The sequence below is a fragment of the Ostrinia furnacalis genome, unplaced genomic scaffold, assembly GCF_004193835.3.
Source record: "Ostrinia furnacalis isolate ACB-3 unplaced genomic scaffold, ASM419383v2 OfSCF3968, whole genome shotgun sequence".
Classification (NCBI taxonomy): domain Eukaryota; kingdom Metazoa; phylum Arthropoda; class Insecta; order Lepidoptera; family Crambidae; genus Ostrinia; species Ostrinia furnacalis.
The window spans coordinates 160,672-187,847 of record NW_021134207.1 but is presented as its reverse complement, the minus strand read 5'-3'; the positions used below and the strand labels follow the sequence as shown (position 1 = coordinate 187,847).

The following is a 27,176-nucleotide window of genomic DNA, read 5'->3' as shown; positions in this document are numbered from 1 at the left end:
ATACTTACTACATGGCTTGCATTGAATTTAAATGTACAAGGTAAGAATATGAAGCTTAATAGTGTGTATTGTAGGTTCTTGAAACTATGTGGAGCATGCTTTTACCTATTGAGTAAATAACGATAAAAACCTGACCAAAATGTCATACCTAATACAATCGTAAATGTAGAGATGAAGAAGGTTTGCGGTGTCTATTTTGAAGAAATAAGTAGGTAGTTTTTGTATATTAGGTACATCTGTCCGTCGCTGTTGCTCACTCTAATATTGTATCGCTTCTAGTGAAAGAAAGAAACCTTCGAAAATACTGGAATGGCTCGAATTTAGAAAGATTACTGTTCTGTACGGATCAAGTTACATCATACTAAACCTGGAGCATGGTCCATCATACAATCTGTGTGGTTACCATGAGTTTACGTTAAGTGTGCTCACTAGCGAGTACGTCAAAAAAATCTATGGAGATTTTATTTCTTGAAAGTAGCCGCTAGAGGCGCAGCACAATATGTCATACATTTAAAATCATTTTTTTACGCAGTCGCTAACGAGCACACCTAACGTAAACTCATGGTAAACACTATGGTTGTAATTAGCCTAGTTGATGTTTGTCAACAAAATGTAAAATCTGATCGAATCTGATGTTCTAGCGACTTTAAATGGAATACGCTACACCTGCGGTTGATTAGGGTCAATTGTCACAGTGTTTTAGGTGGGTGTAGGGCCGTGGGGTGCTTTTATATCACTGTCAAAGATGTTATTTACGACTATAATACCTGTAAGAACTGTTCCTTATGAGAAAATAATAGTTTTGACATTAACAAATTGCTTTCAACAACATAATACAAATAAATTTCGCAAAATTGGTAATTTACCACCTCCTGGTTTAAACAATTCGCAGAAATAGTATTTGTTAATACTAAATTAGGTGTGCTAGTTAAAAGTTGCTTGGGGATATTCGTGACTAGTCACTTCGCATCACTGTTTGTTGAAGCAACAAGAGCTGAGCTGGGTCCTCGGGAAAAGCGGATGATTCTTACAGATTAACAGACATCTCGACAAAAAGAGTAGAATATAAGGCAAAAGTAGGCTAAAATCGGATCCTGGATTTATAATTTCCTGGATAAATTTTGGTTTTATATTTTCGTACTCGCAATCATACTTTTACACATGTGGTAAAAATGATCAGGGATCCGGCCTTGAAGTAATTACCAAATAAAGTTTCTTCTGATTTATTCTCAGTTTGTTCTGTAAGTTGGGATTAGTCGTAAATATTACGAAAAAAAGATGAGAGACATGAGAAATTGCAACTTTTCTCGTATGAAGAAATAAAGTCAAAATGTATGAGTTAAATGCAGACAATGCAAGTGAGTAAGGGTCGCGTAATTCTTAAGCCTGTTGAATTTATTCACAGAGATAGTTTATATAACTATTTGCCCTCAACACCTCTGCAAGTATCTCCACACCCTTAAATTTAATAAATTCCAGGATGAAATGATTACACAGCTAGTTACCTAAGCGTGTCGTAATTCACCTCATTATAACACAAAGTGGACGTTTATTTGAACCTACAAGGTGTTGTGCCTTTAGTTAAATGACATAACATTATGTTGTTTGTACACTGATAATGGTACTGATTCAGCGATTTGTGTGTTAAGGCACGGTTACATTTATTGTGAAAATTAAGTTTACATGGGTTAAGGGTGATAGGACCTTGAAAAACTATGGATTATTATTAACATTGACAGGATCGAAACTGAAATATCGATGTGTCCAGTGCAGTGATACTAATAAACCCTTAATTTGACCAGTTAACTCGAACTCTATAACCCAGAACTAGAAAGACATCCAGCCAGAGGGTGGTTTTCTTTTTTTCTTTGTCTAGCAGTAGAATGTTCAAATACAATGTTATAGTAAAGTTAAAGTAAGTTACTGCGCCAAGTTTCAAAAGTAACATCCTCACCGTAGTACATCGGATATACACATTACTTGATGCGAACGATATAGTTGAATACTAAATAAGGCCAAGTGCAAGGCAAACATGCTCGTCAAGGTTTTATAACACTATGGAATCGCGTATAATAATAATGATAATGACGATCCGAGTATTTTATAATTATTAGTAACATTTCTTTATAGATATCTCATTAACATTCATCGTCGTATGGAATGCATTAAAATAAGCCATCAACGAAATGATCTCCACATTTTATTTTAAATTATTATATGTAAAAATGAGTGATTCTAGATTAAGCCACGATAAGCCGTACACAAGGACACAAACTTTTCGCAAAAATATTGCAATGTTTTCTAGCACGAAAACTTCACATTACCTCGATTACATAAGCAGTAACGTTCTAATTCCCTATAGTCGACCTCATACCTATTATATGCTAATTGGAAGACGACACGCGAATTAGCCTAGAAAGTACGTTGTGAGCAATGGTAATGCATCCTAATGCAATCCTATAAAAATGACACTAGATAACTTCCGCGATTGCGATGGGCAGTTCCAAAATAAAGTGAAGGATATGAAAGTGCAATGTAAGGCCCGGCTTCCACAAAGACGGAGCGGAGAAGTGTCGGGCTGTCAAAAAGGAAAAGTGGAAATAATGAAATCTGAATGGTTATTCAAAACACTTCACCGCTCCGCTTCGCTTTGCTCCGCCGTGGTGCAAACCGGGCCTAAGATCGTTTCAGTCTGATAGATGGACGAACCGATAAGGATAATTTAGACGTGGGCCGCTAAAGCTTGTCTGACAAACAGTGGACAGCTGTCAAATCACATGAAAATGTCACGCCCGCACTTTATCTGGCACTATTACCACAGGTTAATAGCACAGTGAAGAATTCTTCGTAGATGATTAAAAACAATTTACTGATGGAATGAATTCTGATTTCAGCATATGACAATGTTACTTAATCGCGCGATGCTACTCTGTTTGATACTCTGTTTGAAAAGCGATAAGCGCCAATCATTGTGTTCTCAAAATTTAATTTATAGGTCAATTGGAGACACGAAAATCACCGCGTTACGACAGTGTTTTGTTCAAACCTTGCGTGGACCGCCAAATCAGGTATTGCTGGTTACAAAGGCGATATATAACGTCATTACGAAATGAGGGATGGACGCGGCGAGCATGAGAACGTCGCATCCAATGTACTCGTATTTTCGACGACATACTTAAACATAATAAGTACTTATTTTAAGTTCTCGGCACTCAAGATTGATGACGCTATAAATTGCGAATGCAACGTGAAAGCAAAAGGAGCAGCTTTGTTATTTATAATGAAATTTTCCGTTGCGGTTTTAAACGCGGTTTGCTGCACAATATGGAAATAGAATTTAGATGAGCTGCGGTTAAGTAGTTTTGCCTGAAATACCTAAATATTTATAGCACAAAAGAACAGTATTGCAAATGGAATAACCCAGACTAATGCTTTTGGCTTCCCGTAATCCTAACTGGGTCATGCCTACCCACGTTGCATCTTTTGCTTTGTGATCACAGTAATTCTAAATTATTTCCAATCGGCAAGTGATGTGGCTTGCCCATTGCCTCATACGGACGTAGGTTGGCCGTAGTAAGGACAATCTGTTCAGGTGGGGATTCTCAGACGGTTCAAACTTGTAGTGCAATTGTGGTTGTGTTCCCCAGTCGATGAAGCACATGATGTCGTGCTCTGCGTGCCCAAACAGCAGCGGCGTTGTCAGTAGCATTCATTAAATGTTCCTGCATGCAGCTGCAAGATTTAATGAATGCTACTGACAACGCCATTCTTGTAGCAAAGTTTGGGGCTGACACTGTGTAGGTTTGTTGTTGACACGACAAGAAGAAGATTGCCTCATAGCATCACAAAACATAATAAACAATAGTATGTTATTTTCTTACTCAACGTCAATGCGTCGATCTCTCTAACCACAAATTAGGACTTACACGCAGGTCACGTCAAGGGTTAGAAGAACTTTTTGAACAATCGTGACTGCATAACGTAACATACACTTTGACCTCTATTAACGCTATATTAGTAACTAATTTGTTCCCATGTCAACGATACAAGCAATTTTTATGCAATAGACCTGTAGGCATCAGTGGTCTTTAAAGAGAATCTTAATTATACTGTACATACATGATTGATACGATATGAAAGCTATTGAGGATAGCTTATCTTTAAGTTGAAAACCAATTTGTTTCTGATGTTTGCTTTATCAGATGAAGTAAGTAGATACAATATAAATAGTTTCTTATTGATTTTCTATAAGATAGTCTACGTGGAATGAAATCTTTTGATTTTCACACAACCATAGATCGATATCACTCGATAGAACCTAGTCGATATCACTTACAAAATTCATGACGCCATGCTTTACTTAGATCGATGATTTAGATTCGAGATGACGACGCTATTTAATGTGTCTACACTATCGTCACCATCACATCTGGGTCAAACATTTATGAGCATCTTTATGAAGCTATTTTTAAATTCTGTGCAAAAATAGCTAAAAAATAACTATTGAACCTTGAATTTTAGTGAATTGGTTTAATAAAATAATTACATCAAATTAGAACAAAATGAGATACATTTGTTTGTAGATCCATCATTAAGAATAGGTGTAAGGTATCCAGGGTAGCGTAAAGTGTAAATACCGCAAGAAAAGTCGCGGGTACCTTTAAAAAAATTATAAAACGACGATAATAAAGGCGCGTCTTCAAATCGCCTGCGCGAACGCTAGCCGGCGCCCCGCGCGGGCATCGCGAGTTACGCAACACTGGTTTGGCCGTGAACTCGGCTGCGGCTGCTGTAGGGTTGAACACTCTTTGGTTATTGGAAGACTTGTATTTGTATAAAAGTTATTAGTAAAAAATAATACATAATCTAATAATATTATTATGTTGAAAGCTCACAGTCAGTAGATTCACAATTTCCATCAGGTGAGATTCCTCTTTGTTAAGTTTTCAAGTGACACCATTGCAAAAGTGTTGAGTTTAATGAAAATTTTCCAATAAATTATTATTAAGAAGAAGAAGATACGAGTAGTTCTTATCGAGAAATCTTACCTTATGTACTTTACATACCTACTTTAGGTAAATTACGAAAATGACATTTACGAAGATTTTTAAAATTATATGAAATTGTTTTATGCAGACCTTTTCATCTTTTCTTTTCTGTTCTATGATGTTAAAAGCTTTTCTGTTCTATGACGGGTTGATTGGTCGAGCAATTTCTCTACCAAATTTAATCTACTGGTAACTAAGGTATTGTGCTGTGCTTCTTGTTTTAGCCATTTTTAATTTTAATTAAACACGGCAAGGTAATTACTAACTACAGTGATGACCATAATCTCGGTACTCATGGTAGATCTCAGCATCACGTATGTACATATTTAATTGCGATCTTCCCGCTATTGTACTCATTACAAATATAGGATGTTATTATGAAGGCGTGAGGTTCCATAAGTTTGTTAAACGTTAGTAAATTATACCCTTCGACACATAAGTACAATGATAAATACAATAGCCGTTTAACACCTTGTAAAATAACAAAATCGTTAACTGGTTTCTGCACGCCGTATCAAGCGCGTTTTTTACAAAAAGTTTTTGGCATCGCGCGTGACTAAACACCGTCGTGTTTTTACATGTAAAGTTGTGGTCTGTTAAGTATTGTCGTAGTAAGATCGTAATTAGATTTTATGGGAGATATTTTTCACACTAAGGTTTTGTATAAAAAACGTCTGCATTGTAATACATATAAACAGTAGCCCTCATTAATAACAAACATAAGAAAAACAATACATGCACCAATTAAAAACCAGCTGCTTTAGAAGATGACCACGCGAACAATTTCCTGGTTATTATTTTTTAACAAAACACATGAACTGTAACAATGGTGTATCATAAAAACTGGTACTCATCTTCTAGTTAACGTAATTGTTGTCTACGATTATTAAATACGCAGAAGGAAACTAATAGCGGATGTATGAGTAATTAACGAAGATCTGATAGAACAAAAACATACAAATTGAGATTGAAACGTTTGAAGTTTTGTTTTTGCGCTATTTTTGAGATTAAATAATTAATTATGCTAAGCTATTAAATGTGTTTCATCTAACAAAAAGTACATATTGTGTTTTCTGAACAAAAATACTTTTATTCATTATGGTAAGCTAATGTATTTAAAATAATCTAAGTAAGTATCATTAGTCTTAAAAAACTCCAAAAGGTTACATGACATTATTAGTTAAAACAAAAAATGCATTTATTATTAAGATTAATGAAGTCTTGAATCAAAATAAAATTTCAAAAATTAAGTAAAGGCCCTAGCGATGTACCTACTTAATACTGCTCTATGAAAACTTATTGGGTAAAATCAACTGATAAAACCGGTGAAAATCATGATATACATATAGGGTGATTGGGATACTCGACCTATTCCTTGAAAGGGTTTATACTAGAGGTTATTAGTAACAAATTAAGTCCAGTGAACCAGGGTGACAGTTCTATGATTTTTTTAGAAATTTTTAATTGTGATTAAACTACTTCACCCTTGAATTGATACTTTTCTGAAAGCTGAATAAATTGTGATCATTTTCGAAAAAGGCACTTGGCCAAAACTTACTCAGAAATAAAAGATCTTAAGTAAATTTTATTTTTATTTTCTGTAAGCTTATTCGTCCACTGCTGAACATAGTGGACGTCCTATGGCTGAGATGATGATGACGATGAAGCTTATTTATATTTTTTTTTAAATTTCAATGGACATAATTTGTTGTTCTGTTACTCCTTTCAAAGAAAAGATCGTGTATCCGTGCCACCCTGTATTTATGAATCAATTATTATCGGATTAGAGCCAGTGGGTGAGTGTAAATCGGGATTACGTTTGCTAATGGAGATATGAAGTATTAATGTCTAGACTAGTTCTATTAGCATGTTATATCTTAATAATTATTCACACAGCTCCTTATGGCATATAGCAGTAAAGCCTATAGGTACTAGCGGCAACTGCACATTAAGTTGTATTTATTTTATTTATATTTGATAGATTTTTTACCATTCATCTTTTGTATCTTAGTAAAAATTGCTGTTATACTAAGTATTATTTTAAACTGAAAGTGAAATTTCAGTTTTTCAAGAGCAACAGTAATGTACCTATTGCATAGGCCAAGGCTATAAATAGGTACATATTAAGTAGCTAACTGTATTATTAAATTCTTTCATGGATATAAAAACGAATACAATGTGTATTACTGTGTGCCTACCATGAGTTTACGTTAGGTGTGCTCGCTAGCGACTGCGTAAAAAAATGACATTTAAATGTATGACATATAATTGTGCAGCGCCCCTAGTGGCTACTTTCAAGAAATAAAATCTTCATAGAATTTTTTGACGTATTCGCTAGCGAGCTCACCTAACGTAAACTCATGGTAGGCACACTGAACTGTTGGCCAAGTATTTTATTTTTATATGCGTGTTATATCACCGTTAATTTATTAATTATAATAGTCTTAAAACAGCAACTATAACACCAAAATCGGATTAAAAAGTCGAGTTGAAATGAATTATGATAATAATTCGAAAGCATAATTGTGGCTAGATTTCAAACGTAGTGTGATAAAATCTAATAATGCAAATGCATTCCTCCTTCATTAAGATGGAAGATTGGACCATGACCCAACAGTTGACGATGTTGCATATTTTAAATGAATGTGGGTAATTAACCGTTGGAAACAATGACCTTAAAAAGACATCAGGTATGTGTAATTATTTGAAATACATACTGGTGTTATTTTTAATTCCATTTTATACTTGACATCGTTGATAAGATCAATTTGAAATTAAAATGTGATTTTTACTGTGACATTTTGATGACTTGAGCAGGCCTGGCTCACTCCGCGCGGTACATCCGATAATTACCTACAGCGAAGCGCCCCGCCGGCGGGTATTATATCAGTCGAGTGTCACGCGCGCGCTCGTCAGGACGCTGGCATGCGTTGTAGTATGATTATAATTCTATGATCGAAGTATTATTTAAAAGTGGACATAAAGAGAAAGAAATATTGNAAGGTTAATGTCTAGACTAGTTCTATTAGCATTTTATATCATAATAATAATTCACACAGCTCCTTATAGCATATAGCAGTAAAGCCTATAGGTACTAGCGGCAACTGCACATTAAGTTGTTTATATTTATTTTATTTATATTTGATAGATTTTTTACCATTTATCTTTTGTATCTCAGTAAAAATGGCTGTTATACTAAGTATTATTTTAACTGAAAGTAAAATTTCAGTTTTTCAAGAGCAACAGTAATGTACCTATTGCATAGGCCAAGACTAAAAACGAATACAATGTGTATTACTGAACTGTTGGCCAGGTATTTTATTTTCATATGTGTATTAGGTATATCACCGTTAATTTATTAATTATAATAGTCTTAAAACAGCAACTATAACACCAAAATCGGATTAAAAAGTCGAGTTGAAATGAATTATGATAATAATTCGAAAGCATAATTGTGGCTAGATTTCAAACGTAGTGTGATAAAATCTAATAATGCAAATGCATTCCTCCTTCATTAAGATGGAAGATTGGACCATGACCCAACAGTTGACGATGTTGCATATTTTAAATGAATGTGGGTAATTAGCCGTTGGAAACAATGACCTTAAAGAGACATCAGGTATGTGTAATTATTTGAAATACATACTGGTGTTATTTTTAATTCCATTTTATACTTGACATCGTTGATAAGATCAATTTGAAATTAAAATGTGATTTTTACTGTGACAATTTGATGACTTGAGTAAGTTATCGCCATGCCATATGGTTGTCGCTGAGCAATTAATGTAGGTCAAAATAAATTTTCCATATTAGTCTTGAAGCTTTTCACAGTTTAGAAATCATTATTTTAATTTTAATGATTATTAAACTATTATGTTCTAAACTGGCAACTAATTACGGATCATTATCATTAAGATAGAGCCTCCAGGTATGATTATTTTATTCTTGTACGGAGAATATTGTGAAATGCTACTCTTAGATACAATTTGCCCGTAAGATTGTCCTGCGGCGCCCGCTCGTCGGTGCCAATCATATCGAAACAAATAATTACCAAGATTCAGTCCTAACCTTTAGGATTTCGTTTACAATGTGCAGCTATTGGCAAGTATTGCAAAAATGGCATACCTAATAATAATATGACGGAAAATATAAATTGTAAGCGCTTATAAGCAAAATTGCTATCGCTAAGTAAGCGCTGTCACTGCTAAAAAAATGAATGAAGCACGTCACTATTGAAGTTAGCACACGTATCCTCGCTGAAAACAGCCGAAAATTGCCGTAGCGATCGCCATTTCGCTTATAAGCGCTTAAAATTTATATTTTCCGCCAAACGCACCACATGACTAGCTCGGCCAGAATTTCAATCTGTCACAGAAAGCTACTTCAGTCGTGATTTGCAAACTTTTTTAATTTTAACGAAACAAAAATGCTTCATTCATCGTGACTGGCGTAAAAAAACCTAATTGTAATCAAGAAATATCAGCATTTCATTATGATTATGTCTAATTGGCAGGCTTAATTAAAGGATGATGGGCATTTTTCTATGGAATCTGGGCGTAAAACCAACAGAAATGTAACTACTATTATTTGTTAGGACTTAGTATCAGAAATATATTTTCATATAAATAACTACCAAAAACTCCCGGGTTTGCTTGGAAATTGATTATAATGTATAAATAGTCATAGTCATAAATATAATCAATTAATATACCTACATTTATACATTAAGTTATTTATCAATTATTATGTCCAACAATTAAGGAGTGGGGCCAACAAATTGTATAAAATAAGTCTATGTTCTACATTACGTGCGTAGCACCACACCTACTCGTAGGTACCATTTAGAGAAATGAAATGATCACAGTCATGTTTCAATGGGATTTCTGTTAAGCTTTAGTGTTGTCGCATAATCGATCACGGATCGATTATTAATCGATATTGCCAAATAACGATTTATCGATTAACAATTCGACTAATCGATTTTATTGATTACCATTATTACTATCATTTGATTATTAATTCAATTCCTTATTTTCAGCAATATAATCGGTTATTTCAATCGAATAATCGATTATGATTTATTCGGTATACCTACATACTTACTAAATCGATAGAATCGATAGTAAGATATGATACAATACTCTCAATATGATCGATAAAAGCAATCTAATTGACCTAATATTATTTTTATTACCCTAATGTGATGTGAAATACTATGGAAACTTTGCATATTCAACGACCTCTATCTCCGTATCCCCGCGTATTTCAGGATTGTTGTCATACTATGAAATGAAGTACGGGTATTAAGCTTTAATTTAGTATACTTTTTGTTTCTGTTGGTTTAACGCCCAATATGCCCATCATCCTTTCTTAATATTTGACACGTCACAATCAGCCGAACTTTTTTGGTGGCGTTAACGTTCAATTGTTTCTGTCGTGACCGTGGTTTTGTCATTTATTGCGTTTACTCTTATACGAGCATATGAAATGGGAACAGAGAAAGGGCGTAGGTATACTCGTATCAAATCATGTACCTTCCTTGTCGCAAGCAACCTGTCCTCTTACGTTAGATTACGTAGTAATGTACACGTCGATCGTTGAAATGTCCTTAATTATACCTTTCATTTCTGTTGTTTATTGAAGGCATATTAACTAGATTTATGGAGTGGTATCGAGCGTCTAATGAAAGTACACGTGCTAGTCTTGAAATACAGATAAGTATAGCTTGTGCGCTTACGGCTACTAAAGCTATTAATAAACATTGGACATTAACCTGAGTTCGTTTTAAAATAAGGCTAGAATTTGACTAGCAAGGTATAATTAGAAAGATAAAAGATAACTCTATCATTATTATTTGATTATTTTGAACTTTTATTTATTCATGAAACTTAAAGAACTTATTTATTAAGGTTAAATGAAATACCTAAATTTTACCTCTTAGTATACAATGCTTAGTTTTTGTCAACTGAAATAACGTGAAATGCCACAACGCTATTTTTATAATTCACAAGATGTACTCGAGTATTCAATTTTTTTCTTTATTAATTTTTTAATGCGCCAGCTTTAAACGTTTGTAAAGCGCAGTTTGAATAGAGCGGTCACAATAAATCAAACATGAATGAATGCAAAAAGCATTAGCGAGATTTGCAAAGCAAAAAATTCTGCGGCTCATTTAACTGATTACTCTTTATCAATCAGTCAAGTAGCGAACTGTTAACGACAATTTAATAGTGCACTTAAACAGATTATATCTCGGCATAAATTACTGAATTCACCTTTTCGCGACATCGTTATACAATTTAATCGGCATTACACAGTTTTTAACTGCTTATTATCTTGTTAAATATAATTAGGTGCGCGATTTAATTGTAAACTGTGCGATCCTCAGATTATATGCTTATACAGATTCGGAAATTCTTGGTTTATTTATTTGAGACTGCACAACATTTTAAGATGTAGCAGGCGACCTTAATGACACATGTCATTCTCTTCCAGTCAAGCTTTTATTTGTTTGTCAGTCTGAAGTTCTGACTTTGATTCCCAGGCAGGACATTGTCATCGATACATGCACTCTTGCTTGGAGAGACTTCATGCTTTATTTTGATATTGATTGATGAAATTAATATATTTTACTATTAATTTGATTGATCCCTATCAATGACGAGGTCATATCAATTTCTTTCGATAATAAATCAAGTGAATATGTTCTCCTTTCATAACATCCAACTAACTTTATTACTTCCATAGAGCAGATTATATTGGCGCTATAAATATTTGTTTGACAGTAAATATAATAAATTTTTAACGGCAATAAAATTATTAGTGCGTTATTATTTTAATGTTTTCCATATGAAACTTGATTGCTAAACGTAGTTTATTGGCCACATAAATTTGCAATAAATGTACATTTTGATATAATTGTTATAACCAACGGAATAATTTAAGACTATTGCAAAAATAATGAATTCAACGAAGGATTTCGGATCGGTCATTACTTGAATTGCACATTTGAAATCAATTTTCAATTAAATTAAAACGCAGACTAAAGCAATTTAATTGAGACTTATGATTTCATCGCAGAACCCGTAGTCCTCCACAGGTTGAAATAGTGTTAAATACCTACGTACTTAATTATGAATATTTTCAATGATTAAGCAAGGCTTTTCGGTTAAGGAATGAAATAATTTCTTATCGTACCTACTGAGTTTTAGATTGTGATTCACCTTGCACTTTTCAGTCTGTTTGCATAATTATCTCGTATTACTAATATTTTGTATCTTCTAACTCTTGTAACTCTCATTATTATAAACTAGCTTTCCGCCCACGACTTCGCCCGCGTGGAATTTTGTCTGTCACAGAAAAACTTTATCGCGCGCGTCCCTGTTTCAAAAACCGGGACAAAAACTATCAAATGTCCTTTTCCGGGACTGAAACTATCTCTATGCCAAATTTCATCAAAATCGGTTCAGTGGTTTAGGCGTGAAAGAGAGACAGACAGACAGAGACAGAGTTACTTTCGCATTTATAATATTAGTATAGATTCTAAAACTATGTTTTTCCTGCTTTGTCAGAGGGGGCGAGACAGTTTTTGACAGATCTACTTTGATGTCATATTGAAGTGTCTATTTACTATCAGAATTAACTCGGGTGCAACAACGCCCGTTGCATTAGGCAATGCTGTGTGGGCGGACCATTTGCATTACCTGTCCTGACTAATGTCAGCGCTTGGCTTGACACACTGTCAAGGCGCGAGCCAAGGAGACAGGCCTATTATTACAGCTTCCTCGCGCTAAACGCACTATCAGGGCTGGCACTAAGGCCATGTGATTATTTAAGTAGCAACAATTCGACATCGTTTTATGGCAGATACTTGTGGGTTTGTAAGTACACTGTCAATGTCAAGCAACGCTCTAAGTATGTATAAGACGGTGTCATGTAAAACCATGGGAAGTTTTTGGTATCAGTTTTTAAACAAGGTGAGACTGATGCAGAGCTTCCTCGTTGAGGCTAAAAATACCGCACTAAGCGTAATGTAATCTCGCTCTTCAGTTATACCCCAATTAATATTTTACCCTTTTATCTCAAACTAAGTCTGTCTCGCTTCTTAGCAATTTGACCTTCAATTTTGTATTTCTTTCTTTCAGTAGATATGTAGGTCCTTTTTTAACTGGTATTTTGCTACCAGAATCAAGGATTCTTTTTAATTGGATGTTAAGTTATTATTTAATTACTTTTATTGAGTTTTGAGAGAGTAGAATACGTTTCTCGCAATGATGATGATTGTTATATCTAATTCGTATCATGAAGTTTGGTAAAGTGGATTTTGCACTAACCGTGCTAGATGGTCCGTGAACTGACTCCCTAATGTGGTAGGTAACGACTTAAAATTCGATTAACGAATGACACATTGTTAGGTCACCTGATGTAACATGTTGTGCGTCGTGTTATTTGGCAACATCTAGCCTTCTTTAGTCGAAAATAAATGACATCCTGATATGAAGTCTTGACATGACGAAATGACAGCTGAATTTGACTGATATCGCCACATTTTCAGTACCTCTATTACGAAAACCTTTCGAGTTCGTTTCGTTTGCGTATTCAAAGTGCCATCGAAAAATTTTGTATGAAAAATTAAACAGCGCCCCCTAGGGCGGCTATAATATTTCGATGGCACTTTGAATACGCAAACGAAACGAACTCGAAAGTTTTTCGTAATAGAGGTACAGGAACTAGTGGTAGACTTAAATTTATAGCAAGGAACTTATCAAACCAATGATATTCATGACAAATACTGCTTTCCTGGAAGGCTCGGCTATAATTATTACAGGGATTCACCAGCGAGTATCGCTTTATGAAAAATATGTACTTTGAAATTAAAATAATTATTTTAATAAAACGTTAATTAGACAGTTGCAACCCTATACACTTAAACAGTGACATATTGTCTTTGATTGTACGTAGTATTTATTTATTTATTTATTAGTAAACTTTGTTATTATGCATTCAATTCCAATTTATCACCTATGACGTGTTAGGTATTCGTCATAAGCACTAATCAGCTGCTGCTATAGGAATTTATAGCCATGGCCGTTTGCCAACGTTTATACTTATATGATTATAGAACGATTACTCCAAAAAACATAAAATAATAATAGCACAAAGTATCTAGCAGATGAGCGGATATTGTTATTATTGGCATTGTTAAAACACGGACGCTGTAAAATAAATATTGACTTGAAATCCTGGGATTGAATATACTGACGAATGCGAGTTGATGCGCTCAATGGAACTAACAGTGCGTAGCAGAATCGATTAACTTTGAAGTATCTTTTATTGGTGTGTGAATAATGAATTCGTAAAGCGGAAACACTAAAACTGCAAATCAAGCACTGAATTCATAAGCTGCAATAAGTACTTAGCGACTAGACATAAGCATAGTGAAATAGATTCATAATACGAGTTTAATAAGCTATCAATAAATATCTAAATCTATCTAAACTTAAGTCGGTGATTAGTCCAAATATTGAAACTCGATGCTCAATAATGGATCAAGCGATTGGTTCTGACCATCTTAGGTACAATTTGGCTCTACTCATTAACACCTAGCGAGATTCGATCCCGCAACTGTATTATCGACATGTAGTTGTAATTTTCTTCCTGAAAATGGATCTATTAATATTTTTTAAACTTCTTTACATTTAATGTTTCTACGAGAATATAGTCTTAGCTAAGATTTGCTTCACATTAGTATTTTAAAGCTAAAAATGTTGTTTAAACTTGGTAACGCGGGTCTCGCGTGCGCCCGCGCGTGTACTTATACACAATAAACTCGATTTGCATTGCATACCAGTTCGCCTTATTTTCTCTCGTTGCGCATCGTAAACTAAGTATTGAATGTCAGATTACGAGGCCTAATTTTGGTAGGATCATCGAATGTAGGTATTTCATAATCTACTTTTGAGAATTTTAAGCAAGATTTTGTGTTAAAAATGGTTATTTACCAAACCTCAAATTATAAATATTATGTAGTTTATTTCGATGAGGTTAAACACTTTTTCGGCAAGCAGGAGCATAATAATAATTATGCTTTCAATAAATGCCAATAGGACTGTGTTTGAAACAATACAATTTTAAATATTTGCAGGTTAAATATTATGGATCTTTTTGCTTCTCAGTCTCATTCGTAGGTAGTGGGTAAAGTAGGTATTCAATATATTTCGAGAACGGCGCTATCCTAGATACTTCTGCGTAGTAACGTAAAGAGATACCGCGGACTCTAAAAGACATCTCAGTGGTCAATTTATGACAAATTCTCTCACACTTATTGGGGTATAAAACTCCAAGTTTGGAAATTACAGCGAAACACGAACGTAATTTAATTTATTTCATCTTGTCTAACTGACGTTGGGCACAAATTACTATGTGAGCGTAAATCGAGCTTCCAATAAGTTGATAAATTCCCAAGATTAGGCGTATTGGACATAAATTTTAATGAACCGAACAAAATTGGCTGGACTCAAATGTGAATTAGAGTAAGCTGATGTTAATTTGGTTTTACGGCTGTCTTACAAAATGAGTTTACGAAAATGTCGGCACGCGTTTCGTACCTAAGGATGCAATTGAAAAGTATTTTTTAATAGAGCCGGGTTGAAGTTCACAGTAATTTGATTGCGAAGCTAATTTTGCTAATATGTACGTTCTGCCAAAGGTTATCATTATACCTAATAAATACATACATACCTACTTACCCTTTTGCGTTATTGCGTATTTTATTTTGTATTTGGAAGCTCTTGTTGAAGGTTGAATTGGTTGCCTAATTATGATTATAGTAATAAATATTATATTTATTTGTCCTTTATTTTCTTCTTCAATAATGTAAACTTATAGGTCCTATATGAACAAATAAATATTAAAATATCATTTCGTAAAAAGCCGGTCTTTGATAATTATGCCTACAACAATGCATCTAAAATGACTTTACTGAAATGACCTACTTTCGTTCGTTCGTTCGTTTCAGCCAAATGACGTCCACTGCTGGACAAAGGCCTCCCCCAAGGTTTTCCACAATGAACGGTCTTGCGCTGCCCGCATCCAGGCTCTTCCCGCGACCTTTACCAGATCGTCGGTCCACCTAGTAGGAGGCCTGCCCACTCATAAGAAGGCTCAAGGTCACCCAAAGGGCGATGGAGCGGGCTATGCTCGGAGTTTCCCTGCGTGATCGAATCAGAAATGACCTACTTTATTCCCTCAGAAATGTGATCTATGATTATGTGGACTTTTAAAAGTTTAAGAATAATGGATTACGAAGCGCAAGTGCTCCTTCACCTTAACATCTGTAATGACTTACTTAAGGCTTACATCGCTTGAATTATACTTCGCAAAATTATATGCATTACTTCGTTAAGACAGAAAGAAAAACATCACCTAAAGAAAGATAAATGTGTATAATGATTGGTGTGAAAATTACAGTGTCTCAAAGGTTACCGAGTGTCTCACCAATTATCGATGGATACTCATTAAAACACTCAGTTAATTTTCTGTAATGCTGTAAAAACGGAAACAATTAAAATTAAGCACTCCATCTTATTACTTCGAACACCCATTTTCTCCATGGATATGTATTTAAGCGCATTTATTTGGAGCTATCTCTTGCACTTTAATTTTATGTGCCCATTAAATTTCTCGATTAAAACCTCCCAAAAAGGCGTCCGAATGATACAATCAATGACAGTTACAAAAGTACTTAAATTTAACATCAGTGAGATCTTTTAAACTTTTAAGACATCATTATCATTAATATGGACGATAAGCTTAAAATATTGAATACATTCCATCGATCAATATAATTAAGTTCGACTGTTTCAAAATGACACCGTAGTTACGATTCTTTTGGTTAATGCATTGATCTTAATGTATTTGATTGATCAATCCTAATGTATTTGATTGTTTTTAATTAATAGAAGTTAAGTGCTGTATTATTGAAAAGAAAAGTGGGTGTTAAGTTGTTAAATGTACCTATTACTTTTCATTCAAATTAATTAACAACTAAATACAATAAAGAACTTATTTTTAAATATTACTATTTCAATTAAAGTTTTCATTTCAATGTCAAAGTCTTATAACTACTATTCATATTATATGGCTATTTAATTTACGATTGTAATTAAATTAATTTTATTTACTAGAAGGAACTATGTATTTGAAAAATCATTGATTAATTTATTATTTTCTAACATATTTTTAGCTTTACCTAAAAAAAAGTTTTCATATTTATCATGTCAATATAAAAAGCACCAGGTTTTAATTAATAAATAAGTACTATTTATTGCCTTTGCAATAATGTTTTTACTTCATTACATATCAAGCAAATGTACAATCACGAAATCAATTAATAAATATGTTCTAGTTGCAAGATTGCATGCAATTGTATTATTTATCAAAGTAAATTCTTTAAATAAAACTTAGTGTATTTTTATTTAGAATCCAGGCTATTTATTTATTTATGAATAATTTACTTATTCCTAACGTTACTAAAAGTGTTTTTTATTGTTAACTGTTAACCACACTTTTCCGTACCCTTTCTGTGGAAGTCATTAAGAATATTCTGCGAAAAGCTACACGTATTTGTGTCGGTGTAGTTCCTAGAATTGCGTTCTTCAAATATTAGTTATTGCCAATATTTTCAAAGTGTGGTCTACAGAGCCTTAGGGTTCCATAGATAATGCCTCTAAGAGGGGTACTCAACTCTTCATTTCTCTTAAATTATTATAATATATGATTTTCTTATTCATAGTAACGGGAAAGTGCTTTACAATTTTCCTAGTTGGACTACAAAGGCTCAAGTAGCAAACTCAAGACAAGCTATTGACGATAAAAAAATATATAATTATGTCATAGCGCAGGTGTATACTATACAGGTTCAAAAAACTTCAAATCATGTAAACAATACGCAAGTAGTTAATTACAACGTATCACATAAGGAATATTTAAGTGCATGATTATTTTCCAGAAAAACTATTTTTTTTGTTTCTAAAGTCTTGAAGAGGTTTGAGAGAACTACGTATTATGTCATTACTATACGACGTTTTGAAGGGTTAAATTGGGTCTCTTGAAGAGGTTTGAGAACCACTGACATATTGCAAAGGACCAGTTTGTTTATCCGTATCATCTCTATAACTAATGTCACGTTGCAAAATGCGCTAACAGGCTTTGTTATCATCCTATCAAATAGCGTTAAACGCAATTTCAAGCTCTATTAACTTATATTGTGATGCGTCAAAAAGATTGGACTTGCTAACCTTTCTTTATCAGTTCGGTTTCAACACTTTAGTTAGTTATGGATGACCACCACACATTTAAAATACGCACATTAGCCAATATGTTTTTGGACTAATTTAGAAGGTCTTTGGTTTTGAAAGTCGCCCAATTTATCATTTGGAAAACATTAACGTCACATTTAGGTTAGTGCGAAATTGAAAATCTAAAATATAAATTAGTATAATTATGAGTTTTGTCTAAAATGCCACATAGTATCCAAAATTGCCAATAAACAATTATTAATATTACAATTAACTTTAAAACAAATACAATAATAAACACTCACTCATGCAGTTATTAGTACTTAAAGCAATATTCTCTGATTCTTAACATGAACACCTAGTTTTTACCAGTATATTTGATTTATAAAAAATATCTGCTGTATTTAAAAACGCCTCGTTTCGTAATGTAAGCCATTCCTCATAACATCTGCAATTTTCGGCCATAATCTTCGTTATATGTAAATGTTAAACTATGCAAAGCCGGTGAATGTAGTGCCGTTGTTTTTGTTATGAATCAAATTAAAATATTAACGTAATTATTGTAGCTGCTAAGGCCTGTATTAAGAAATAAACTACTAACAGTATGAATCTATACTCAATACAATATAGATCCATATTTGTGATTGGTATAAGTTTGGAACTCGATATATCAAATGAAATGAAATCAAAAATGGTTACGGCTAAGTACGAGTATTTTAGTCTGATTAGGCGTATCTACGTATTTTAGAATTTTCTATGTTATTTTGAAATATGATATTGAGCTCGTCTATCGTCATTTTATAACAGCTAAGCTTAAGATAATTAAGAAAACTAATGTATAATTAATATACCTAATATGTAAAACTGTTTGCTAATTTATTCATATCTTTGTTTCAGGGTGACTCTACGAATGATAGAGTAACTACGCGTTAATAAAATCAACATGAGGTTTTTGGCGAGGTTACAGGTGTGTATTTATGATGCATTTTATGTAATCTAAGTTTAAATCTAAAAAAAAGGTACTTAGGTATATGCAGTTTTCAATCATCCTCATAATCATTATTGTCAAATTATTTCAGTGCTTTTGGATGTAAAGGAATGCTAGACGTAAGAGCTTTACCTGGCTTTTTCTTCAAATAATAGCCTTAAGCAGAGCTTTAAAGCCTCTCTTTTAGTCAAAATTCATATCTACTCTGTGTAAAAAATGGAGTGGACATTGATTACTGGTACATTTGGTTGCTTCCACCGGTGGAACACAATATGAAAACAAAACACAATCGAAACAAATGTTACAGATTATTCAAACAGAAGCCGATTCCCTCGGCTTAAGTGATTACAAAATAAATCACGGCCCGTTAAATTATTTACAAGGGCCATTCTTAAATTTGTGCCAATTTTTTTTTTAAAATTAAAGATTTTTTTTTTGAACTTTTTGCGATGNAACAGTTTTAAATGAAGCTGATAATAAAATCGTCAAGATTCCCTGATAACGCCTTAATACGTCTGGTTTTAGCGTATCTTTGGAAAGATGTTACAAAAGTGTGTGCCAACTCTACATAAACAATGGACCACGGTAACTTGAGCTACGCAACGCTTGCTTACCATTTAATAGACAAAATTTCGTGTAAAATCTTGTATTTTTACTTAACAACTCAATGTGTCGTGGGAATACAAAACAAACGAAGGTCGCAAGATTAAGATAGGTGATCTTGATTTGGCTTTAATTGATTTAGAATTAGTTTAAAAAGCGGATGCTTTTGCGTACTCTTGGGAATGGATTCAAGGGGGGCCTAAGTTATCTCTCCATGTTAATCATAGCGTTGGGCAATGGCGTTAAATCAATGTTCTTGGGATTTGCTACAAATAAATTGCGTTCGCCTACTGTTGCTTTGCAAACAGATAAGTATTAGATCATGCGGAACTTATTAGCTTTGACAGACACTCATATTTCAATGTAATGAAGTAATTGGGATACAGGGAGCGCAATGAGCGCCCCCATTACTTATTATGAGGAATAATGTTTTGCGTCTAATATTAACTACGAAATGAGTTCCGGTTTTAGGTACCTACATTGCACTCATTACAGCAACTGTTTCAAACCCTATACATTGTCTGAAAAATAGAAATTTGATTAATTTGGTAGTACGTACTATAGTAATCTGATCTAAAGTTCTATTTCTAATGGGCACATTTTATTAAGAATACTATGTAGCTTCTCTGTAGCTTTTTAAGTAATTTTGCTTTGTACCAAATGGCAGCTTCTTTTGCAAGATACAGGTTAAAATCGCGTTTCTTAGACAACTCAGTCTTAACTTCACGAAGAGTCAATTAGTTCACCCATAACTCCAGCTAAGATGATACTCATTTGGAGTCAATTGCTTAAATTCTAAGTGAGCACTCTTAAACGAGTAATTGTGTTGCAAAAGCTCGTGCCTGAAAGCTTAAAGCATACTTTCGATACCACCCACCAAGCTAGTTATTGGTCGTACCTTCAGTCTGCAAGATTTTCGTGCAGTGAAGTAAATATTTCGTTATATTTTACGAGCACGTAAATAAAGTAAAAATAAATTGAAACGTCAATATTTTTGGTTCGCAATTTGTTAAATTAGTATAATACAGGTTACTGATTTAATAAATTACTACTACAATACCAGGTTTAGCAGGCTTATCATGAGTTTATATTAGGTGCTAGCTATGTAGTGTATGCTAGATTGTACAATGTACAGTGCCTCTAGGAATTACTTTCAAGAACTAAAATCTTCATACATGTTTTGACGCACTCGCTAGCGAAAACACCTACCTACTAACGTAAAATCATGGTAAGCTCACTGCATCCCCACGAAAACCTTATAAGGAGCCGAAGCTTCCACGTCGTGGATATTCTTCTTCTTCTCAGTACAGTTTTATCGGAGTGGTCGTGGTCATTATTGTGAATCACGATGATGTTCCTCGTAATACGACGCCATTCCTCGCGGACTGCAGCTTTCCGGGAACTTTCGTTAACCGAACACTTAGTTGCGGCCTTGATCTGGTCCGTACATCTCATTGGTGATTTACCACGTGGCCTGGTGCCCTCAACTTTTCCCTGCACTACGAGACGCTCTATGGAGTCATTACTGCCGTGGATATTAGCCCCTCATTATTATCGGCCCCTTTAGTTATATTACTTTTTATTCTTTCGCAGTTGCTGACGTGCCTGATGGTATGCGCACCATGCGCAAACGCGATCATGGTGAAGTTTGGGACCAATGACGGTCCAATCGTGCCACCTACGCCGGAGCCGACGCTGCCGACGCCGCAGCCGTACCGTGCCCCGGCGCCTGTATGGGAAGAAAAGTCCAATGACACGCCCGACCCTAACGCACACTGGTAAGAAACCAATTTTGATCCAAAGTCTTGAACTTTGATGCATGATGCATGTTTAGTATGGGATGTTATGGATATCCGTAACCGTAACCGAAACTTTCGGATATCCGAAATAAAAAAATATCCGTAACCATAACCGATTCAAAGGTTTAGGATAGTTTCGGATGTAGGCAGAGTGAAGCAAGTCCCTACGCTTAATGATTGCATTTTGAAGTACATGAGTTTTTCCCCATAAGATAAAAGCTTCTTTGTGAGATCAAAAGAAGTGACAGATGCCAAAGAAATCTCTTCTGTACCCATTCTATGTATTTGTAAGGCATGAACTGTGTTGGACAACTATTGGGATTTGCATTCTATACTTAGCACATAATTATCCGTAACCGAAACTTTCGGATATCTGAAATAAAAAAATATTCGTAACCGTATCCATAACCGAAACCACTTATCCATAACATCCCTATTTAGTACAAACATCTCGTATTGTAGCCGTGTAGAGAAGAAAAGCCCAATGATACGTCTGACCCTCATGCGCACCGTTACGAAACCCATTTTACTCCGGGAACCTATTTCAGTAAAGTGTTCTCTTTTGATGTATGTGAAATCTAATGTATTGCCTCAAATGTACAGTGTACACAACGGTATAACATTGTTTTGATTGAAACATTTTTATAGTACCAACATCTAAGTAGCTCAGCTGTTAGAGGCGCTAAGCAATAATTATTAGGTCCTTTGCTTGCTCAATTTTATTGAATAAATAATATTTCGGTAAACTCATGCTCACATTTGTTGATAAAATAATTTTATTATTCGGTTAACTCATGCTCACAATTAATTCTTATACCGTGATCTTGACACTTTATTGTTACATGAAAATCACCATCTATAGTCTGATTATACTGATTTATTCATATCTTCAACATTCCTTCATATTATTAACTCATTTCTGTCAACGCCTAGCTACTTTGCGATCCTTGACTTCTAATAACGATCGAGAATATTGAGATAGCCTTTTACATATTTTGTGCCAGATCCATATGTATTTTCGTATTATAAAGTGTGAATTAATAGGCTTGTAGACCAAATGACTTGTTTATTTATGGGTTATTTATAACCAAAGACTATTAAGTCATATTTGTTCCATTCATAGGTTAATAGATACAAGTGGGACGAAATAATCATCTCGAAGATTTTCCTTCGCATTGGGCATAAAATTGTGGGTCTATAGCCTAAGGGAGGAAGTAAAATACTTGTGATTTATTGAAGTAAATTGTATGGTGCATAGATAATTCAGCAAAAAAAAAATTTAACAGGTTTGCTTGATAGTATCAGTTTGCTTGATATATTTCTTGCAACACATAATAAGCGATATCCCTTTACTAACTACTAAGATTTAAAACATCCTCAAACATATTTCTACAATATTTTTAACCATTCTTCCGCAGGAGACCTCAGCTATTCATACCTCAGCCAAGATACACTCAAATCATCTACAACTCGCCGCCACCCACTCCTGTGCCTCTCAACAATGCGCAACGATTCGTCCAGTCCTACATTCCGAGTCAAGACCCAAGACCGGTAAAAGCTGAACCAGTGAAGAACTACTTCACCCCATCCCAGATACTCAGCTCTCAGAGTCTACCCGGTTTTGGGATCAGATACTTCGTGCCGACGTACATTACGGACCAGAAGAACCGGTTCAAGGCAGAAGATGCGAAACAGAACGAGATAGCGACCAACGAAGTGAACACTGGTAACGAAGACTCCAGCAGCGATCTTCAGTGGAAGTATGAAAAGGATCAGGCGAAGAGGACTGTCAGACATACGCAAGAAGTAAGTTGACGTATCAAAGTGTAGGTTTAGATTTATTATACAATTTATTTGAATCAATTAATCTGTCAGCTAAAATCGCATCATAAATAGATATGTGTTCTTGTCTATTCGAGTTTGAATTTTATCTCACAGGCATACCTGTTTATATGGAATTCCAAACCATATTCAGTTACTCATACATTTTGCTACTTCTTGCTTAAAAACTTGATCTTAATATACTCGTATTTAAACATAAACAAATCATGCTTATGAAAGCCTGCTATATTATTATTAATAATGTTTTTTTTCTAGAGCGTCGTACTTCCAGTAGTTTACCAGTGGCCGGCGTACTACCCTTCCCGGCATCTGTAGTTTTAGTCTAGTTTGTAATTTAAGTCTAGCCAGAATTGAAAATTTTGAAATGCAACAGGAATCTGAATTATTTGAACTTAATTTCGGGGGTCAATAATGTAGCTGACAAAGTAAGAGAACAATATTTTCTCGAGTTTCAAACCCTGTGGTTTTTAATTCTGGCGGGAGCCATACTGTATAAATAAACATCGCAGATCAAACAACTTAAGGTAGCTAAGTATTTAAACTAATCGCTGTGATGTCATTAGTTAGTTATATTGTAAGATAAAAGTGCCAGAAGAAATATTTTATATCTATGCAACTCGAATAAACACAAAACTGTTCGTTATGTTGTTTGCTAACTAAATCTAAACTAATATTATAAAGCTGAAAAGGACATTGGGAACTTTAATATGAGAAAATGCCCCACGGCGGACAAAGATGAAACGTATTTTATTTCAAAGCTTTATACTTGTAGGTATATTCACTTAAATCGCTATGTTGTGAGATATGGGAATTCTGAGATATGACGAGTCTAAGTTGAAAATATATTTGTCTAAAATGATTTGATATTTTTACATGTTATGTTGTTTGGCATTGCAGAGTAACCAATAAAAGTAATTATCCTGCTTTCGCCTCCGAGNCAATGTCATTTGGTTTATTTGTTTGGTTGAACGCGCTAATCTCATAAATTACTGGTCGATTTGAAAACTGTTTTTGTTTTGGATAGCCCATTAATCTACGAAGGCTTAAACTTAAGGGCGGAACAGTAAAGAAAAATGTTGAAAAAACGGGAAATATTATTCAAACTATTTTCACGCGTACGAAGTCGCGGGCACAGCTTACTAAAATTTAAATTTTGAAACCACTGAATTAGTTGAGATGTTATCAATTTGGAGTGAAACAAAGGTGTCAGGTACGATGTTGTAGCGGTGTCGCAGATCTGATAACCGAAAATTAGGACTGGGTCATAATTATCTTGAATCCTTTAATGTTCATCGTTTTTAAGAATGGAACTTAACGCAACTAATTCATTGTCTTCAGTATTTTTAAAACAATTATAAAGCAATCCTTATCCTTCAATCAGCACTGTAGAACTTCAGTTTATCCGATGAAATTTTAATTAACATTTTATTGTTTGACAAGTTCGTATTTTAACTGCAACAGCTTTTGGCGCCATTAAAACTTTCAAGTGTTATTATAACAAGCAATTTTATGATCTTAATTGATTAAATTTTATATAACAACCAAACTGACGTGAAACTATTGCAGTTAAAACGAATAAGTATCGATAGAAGTAGTTATTAGTTTGTAAATATAAAAAGTAACGTTAATTGGATTAATTTCGGCTGTCGGCAGTATTGTAAAGGAACATTAAGTTGATTTTTAAATAAGTGATATTGTTTTGGATGATAAAAAGGTAATGAAAACGAAAGAGGTTCTAGAAATGGCTGCAATAACTTCCGAGAAGTTCGCAAATCACATAACAGTAATGATGGTAACCTTTAACGACAATTCGACTTCATACTGCCAACAATCTAAATGTTACATAAAATGTATTGTTCGGCCCATAATGACAATGTACTTCCACATTTCACTATGCCATTTGCCAGTCAATGGTATCGTGCGAGCATTGATAATAGCTGGAGTAATTATGAATACGTCTTTGTAGAGCAAAGCAAATACCGTCTCTATACAGGGTGTTGATTTCAATAATTAAGTGGCTTATTATTTCAATAATTAAGTGGCTTATTCTGATCGCGAATCAGTAAAAAAATTTAAAACGAACTTTAACTTTAGTTAGTCAAAGAAAAATACCTATTTACACTACCTACTTTACGTGGCTTCCTTCAGTAGGCTATCCGATATGATAAGCGAGCGATCCGCGTAGCTTGATGGTGCCGCAGTGTAAACTATTGCAGTTTTGAGAGCCACAGTAGGCAAGTTGATTTCACACGAAAAATATTCGCTAAAAATTCCACTTTCGTTTGTAATTTTTTTTGGTGGATAATGCTAGAGCTAGATACTAGAGCACCTAAATAAATATGGCGAGGATTGAAATCAACACCCTGTATTCAGAGACCGTGACAAATAACTTTTTAGCTTATTTTGAAAACCTATTTGCCATTTATGCGACTTCAAAGGAATTCTTCGCAAAAAAAAAAATTCGCTAAAAATTCCACTTTCGTTTGTAATTTTTTTTGGTGGATAATGCTAGAGCTAGATACTAGAGCACCTAAATAAATATGGCGAGGATTGAAATCAACACCCTGTATTCAGAGACCGTGACAAATAACTTTTTAGCTTATTTTGAAAACCTATTTGCCATTTATGCGACTTCAAAGGAATTCTTCGGTCGTTAGTAACTTTCCCCTCACATATTGGTTGACCGACTAGATAATAATATATTGTACAAAGAAAATCACGAAGACACTTTCCTACATTTCACTTTTGTATTGCCGTTTTAAAAAGAAAGTTAGTCTTATCCAATATTTCTTAAGTCTAAGTTTGTATAACTTACTATTATTTTCATAATGAAATTAGTTTTATAATCAACTCCAGTGCATTTTGGTTGAAATTTATCGTTTATTTGAAACTTACAAAAAGTTGTTATGTTTTCCTTAATATTTTTATGTGTGTGTATTTACATATTTTTATTTGTTTATACATTAGCTGTAANACATTCTCAATTTAATGCTTGTAAATATGTAAAATAAAATACATTTTTTATTGAAATACATTATGGCTTCTCATTTGAATTTGACTCTAATAAAACGCAACTATTCTCATAATCGAACTATGAAGATATTATAAAAGGGTGCATTCTTAATAATTAATTATTTACAGCTGTTAATAAGTTTAATTTCTTAGGTTCAATGTGTGACATTATAATTTGGTATTTCAAGTGTGAATCAGAACATGTCATAACGTAAACAGGAAACATTCCATAGGATATTGAGTCCATATCTTTTGATCGCTTTTATTAAATGTCAAAGGACAAATTGCACCTTTAAAGCAAAGCCCATACAAATTAAACGCTTTAAACGGCACTCTGTAATTTCACCTCATTGGTGTTACATTGAAGATAAATGGGATTCGATAATACGAAGGCGCTAATAAATTAATGAGAGCTGTTCGCTTACACTTGGAATTTAACTTGGTGCGAAAAAAAGGCAATTAATGTTAATTTAAGCAACTGCTTTACCCATGTCATATTAGTACTGGATCCTGAAACTCTAACGAGTTCAAACAACATTGCCGCACTAGTAAAATATTTATAGCTCACGCTAGAATTTCTTTAGCA

The 27,176-nt window shown here is 34.0% G+C and overlaps 1 protein-coding gene and 1 long non-coding RNA gene across 2 annotated transcripts in view; one reads left to right on the top strand and one right to left on the bottom strand.

Annotated features, from left to right (window-relative positions):
- The window catches only part of GV1 (nuclear protein GV1), a 49,704-nt gene extending 25,515 nt beyond the window's left edge, over positions 1-24,189 (top strand). Inside the window, exons 2-5 of the mRNA XM_028312507.1 lie at positions 19,244-19,313; positions 21,531-21,715; positions 23,155-23,542; positions 23,834-24,189. Coding sequence (XP_028168308.1) covers positions 19,290-19,313; positions 21,531-21,715; positions 23,155-23,542; positions 23,834-23,893 — 657 coding nt within the window. The 5' untranslated portion in view covers positions 19,244-19,289 and the 3' untranslated portion in view covers positions 23,894-24,189. The remainder of the gene's footprint in view (positions 1-19,243; positions 19,314-21,530; positions 21,716-23,154; positions 23,543-23,833) is intronic.
- A 353-nt stretch (positions 24,190-24,542) lies between these two features.
- On the bottom strand, positions 24,543-26,545 carry LOC114358527 (uncharacterized). Its single transcript, XR_003656380.1, has 2 exons — positions 26,191-26,545; positions 24,543-25,989 (listed from the first exon to the last, which is right to left on the bottom strand). It is a non-coding gene; the product is annotated as an uncharacterized LOC114358527 (long non-coding RNA).
- Between the last annotated feature and the right edge of the window lie 631 nt (positions 26,546-27,176).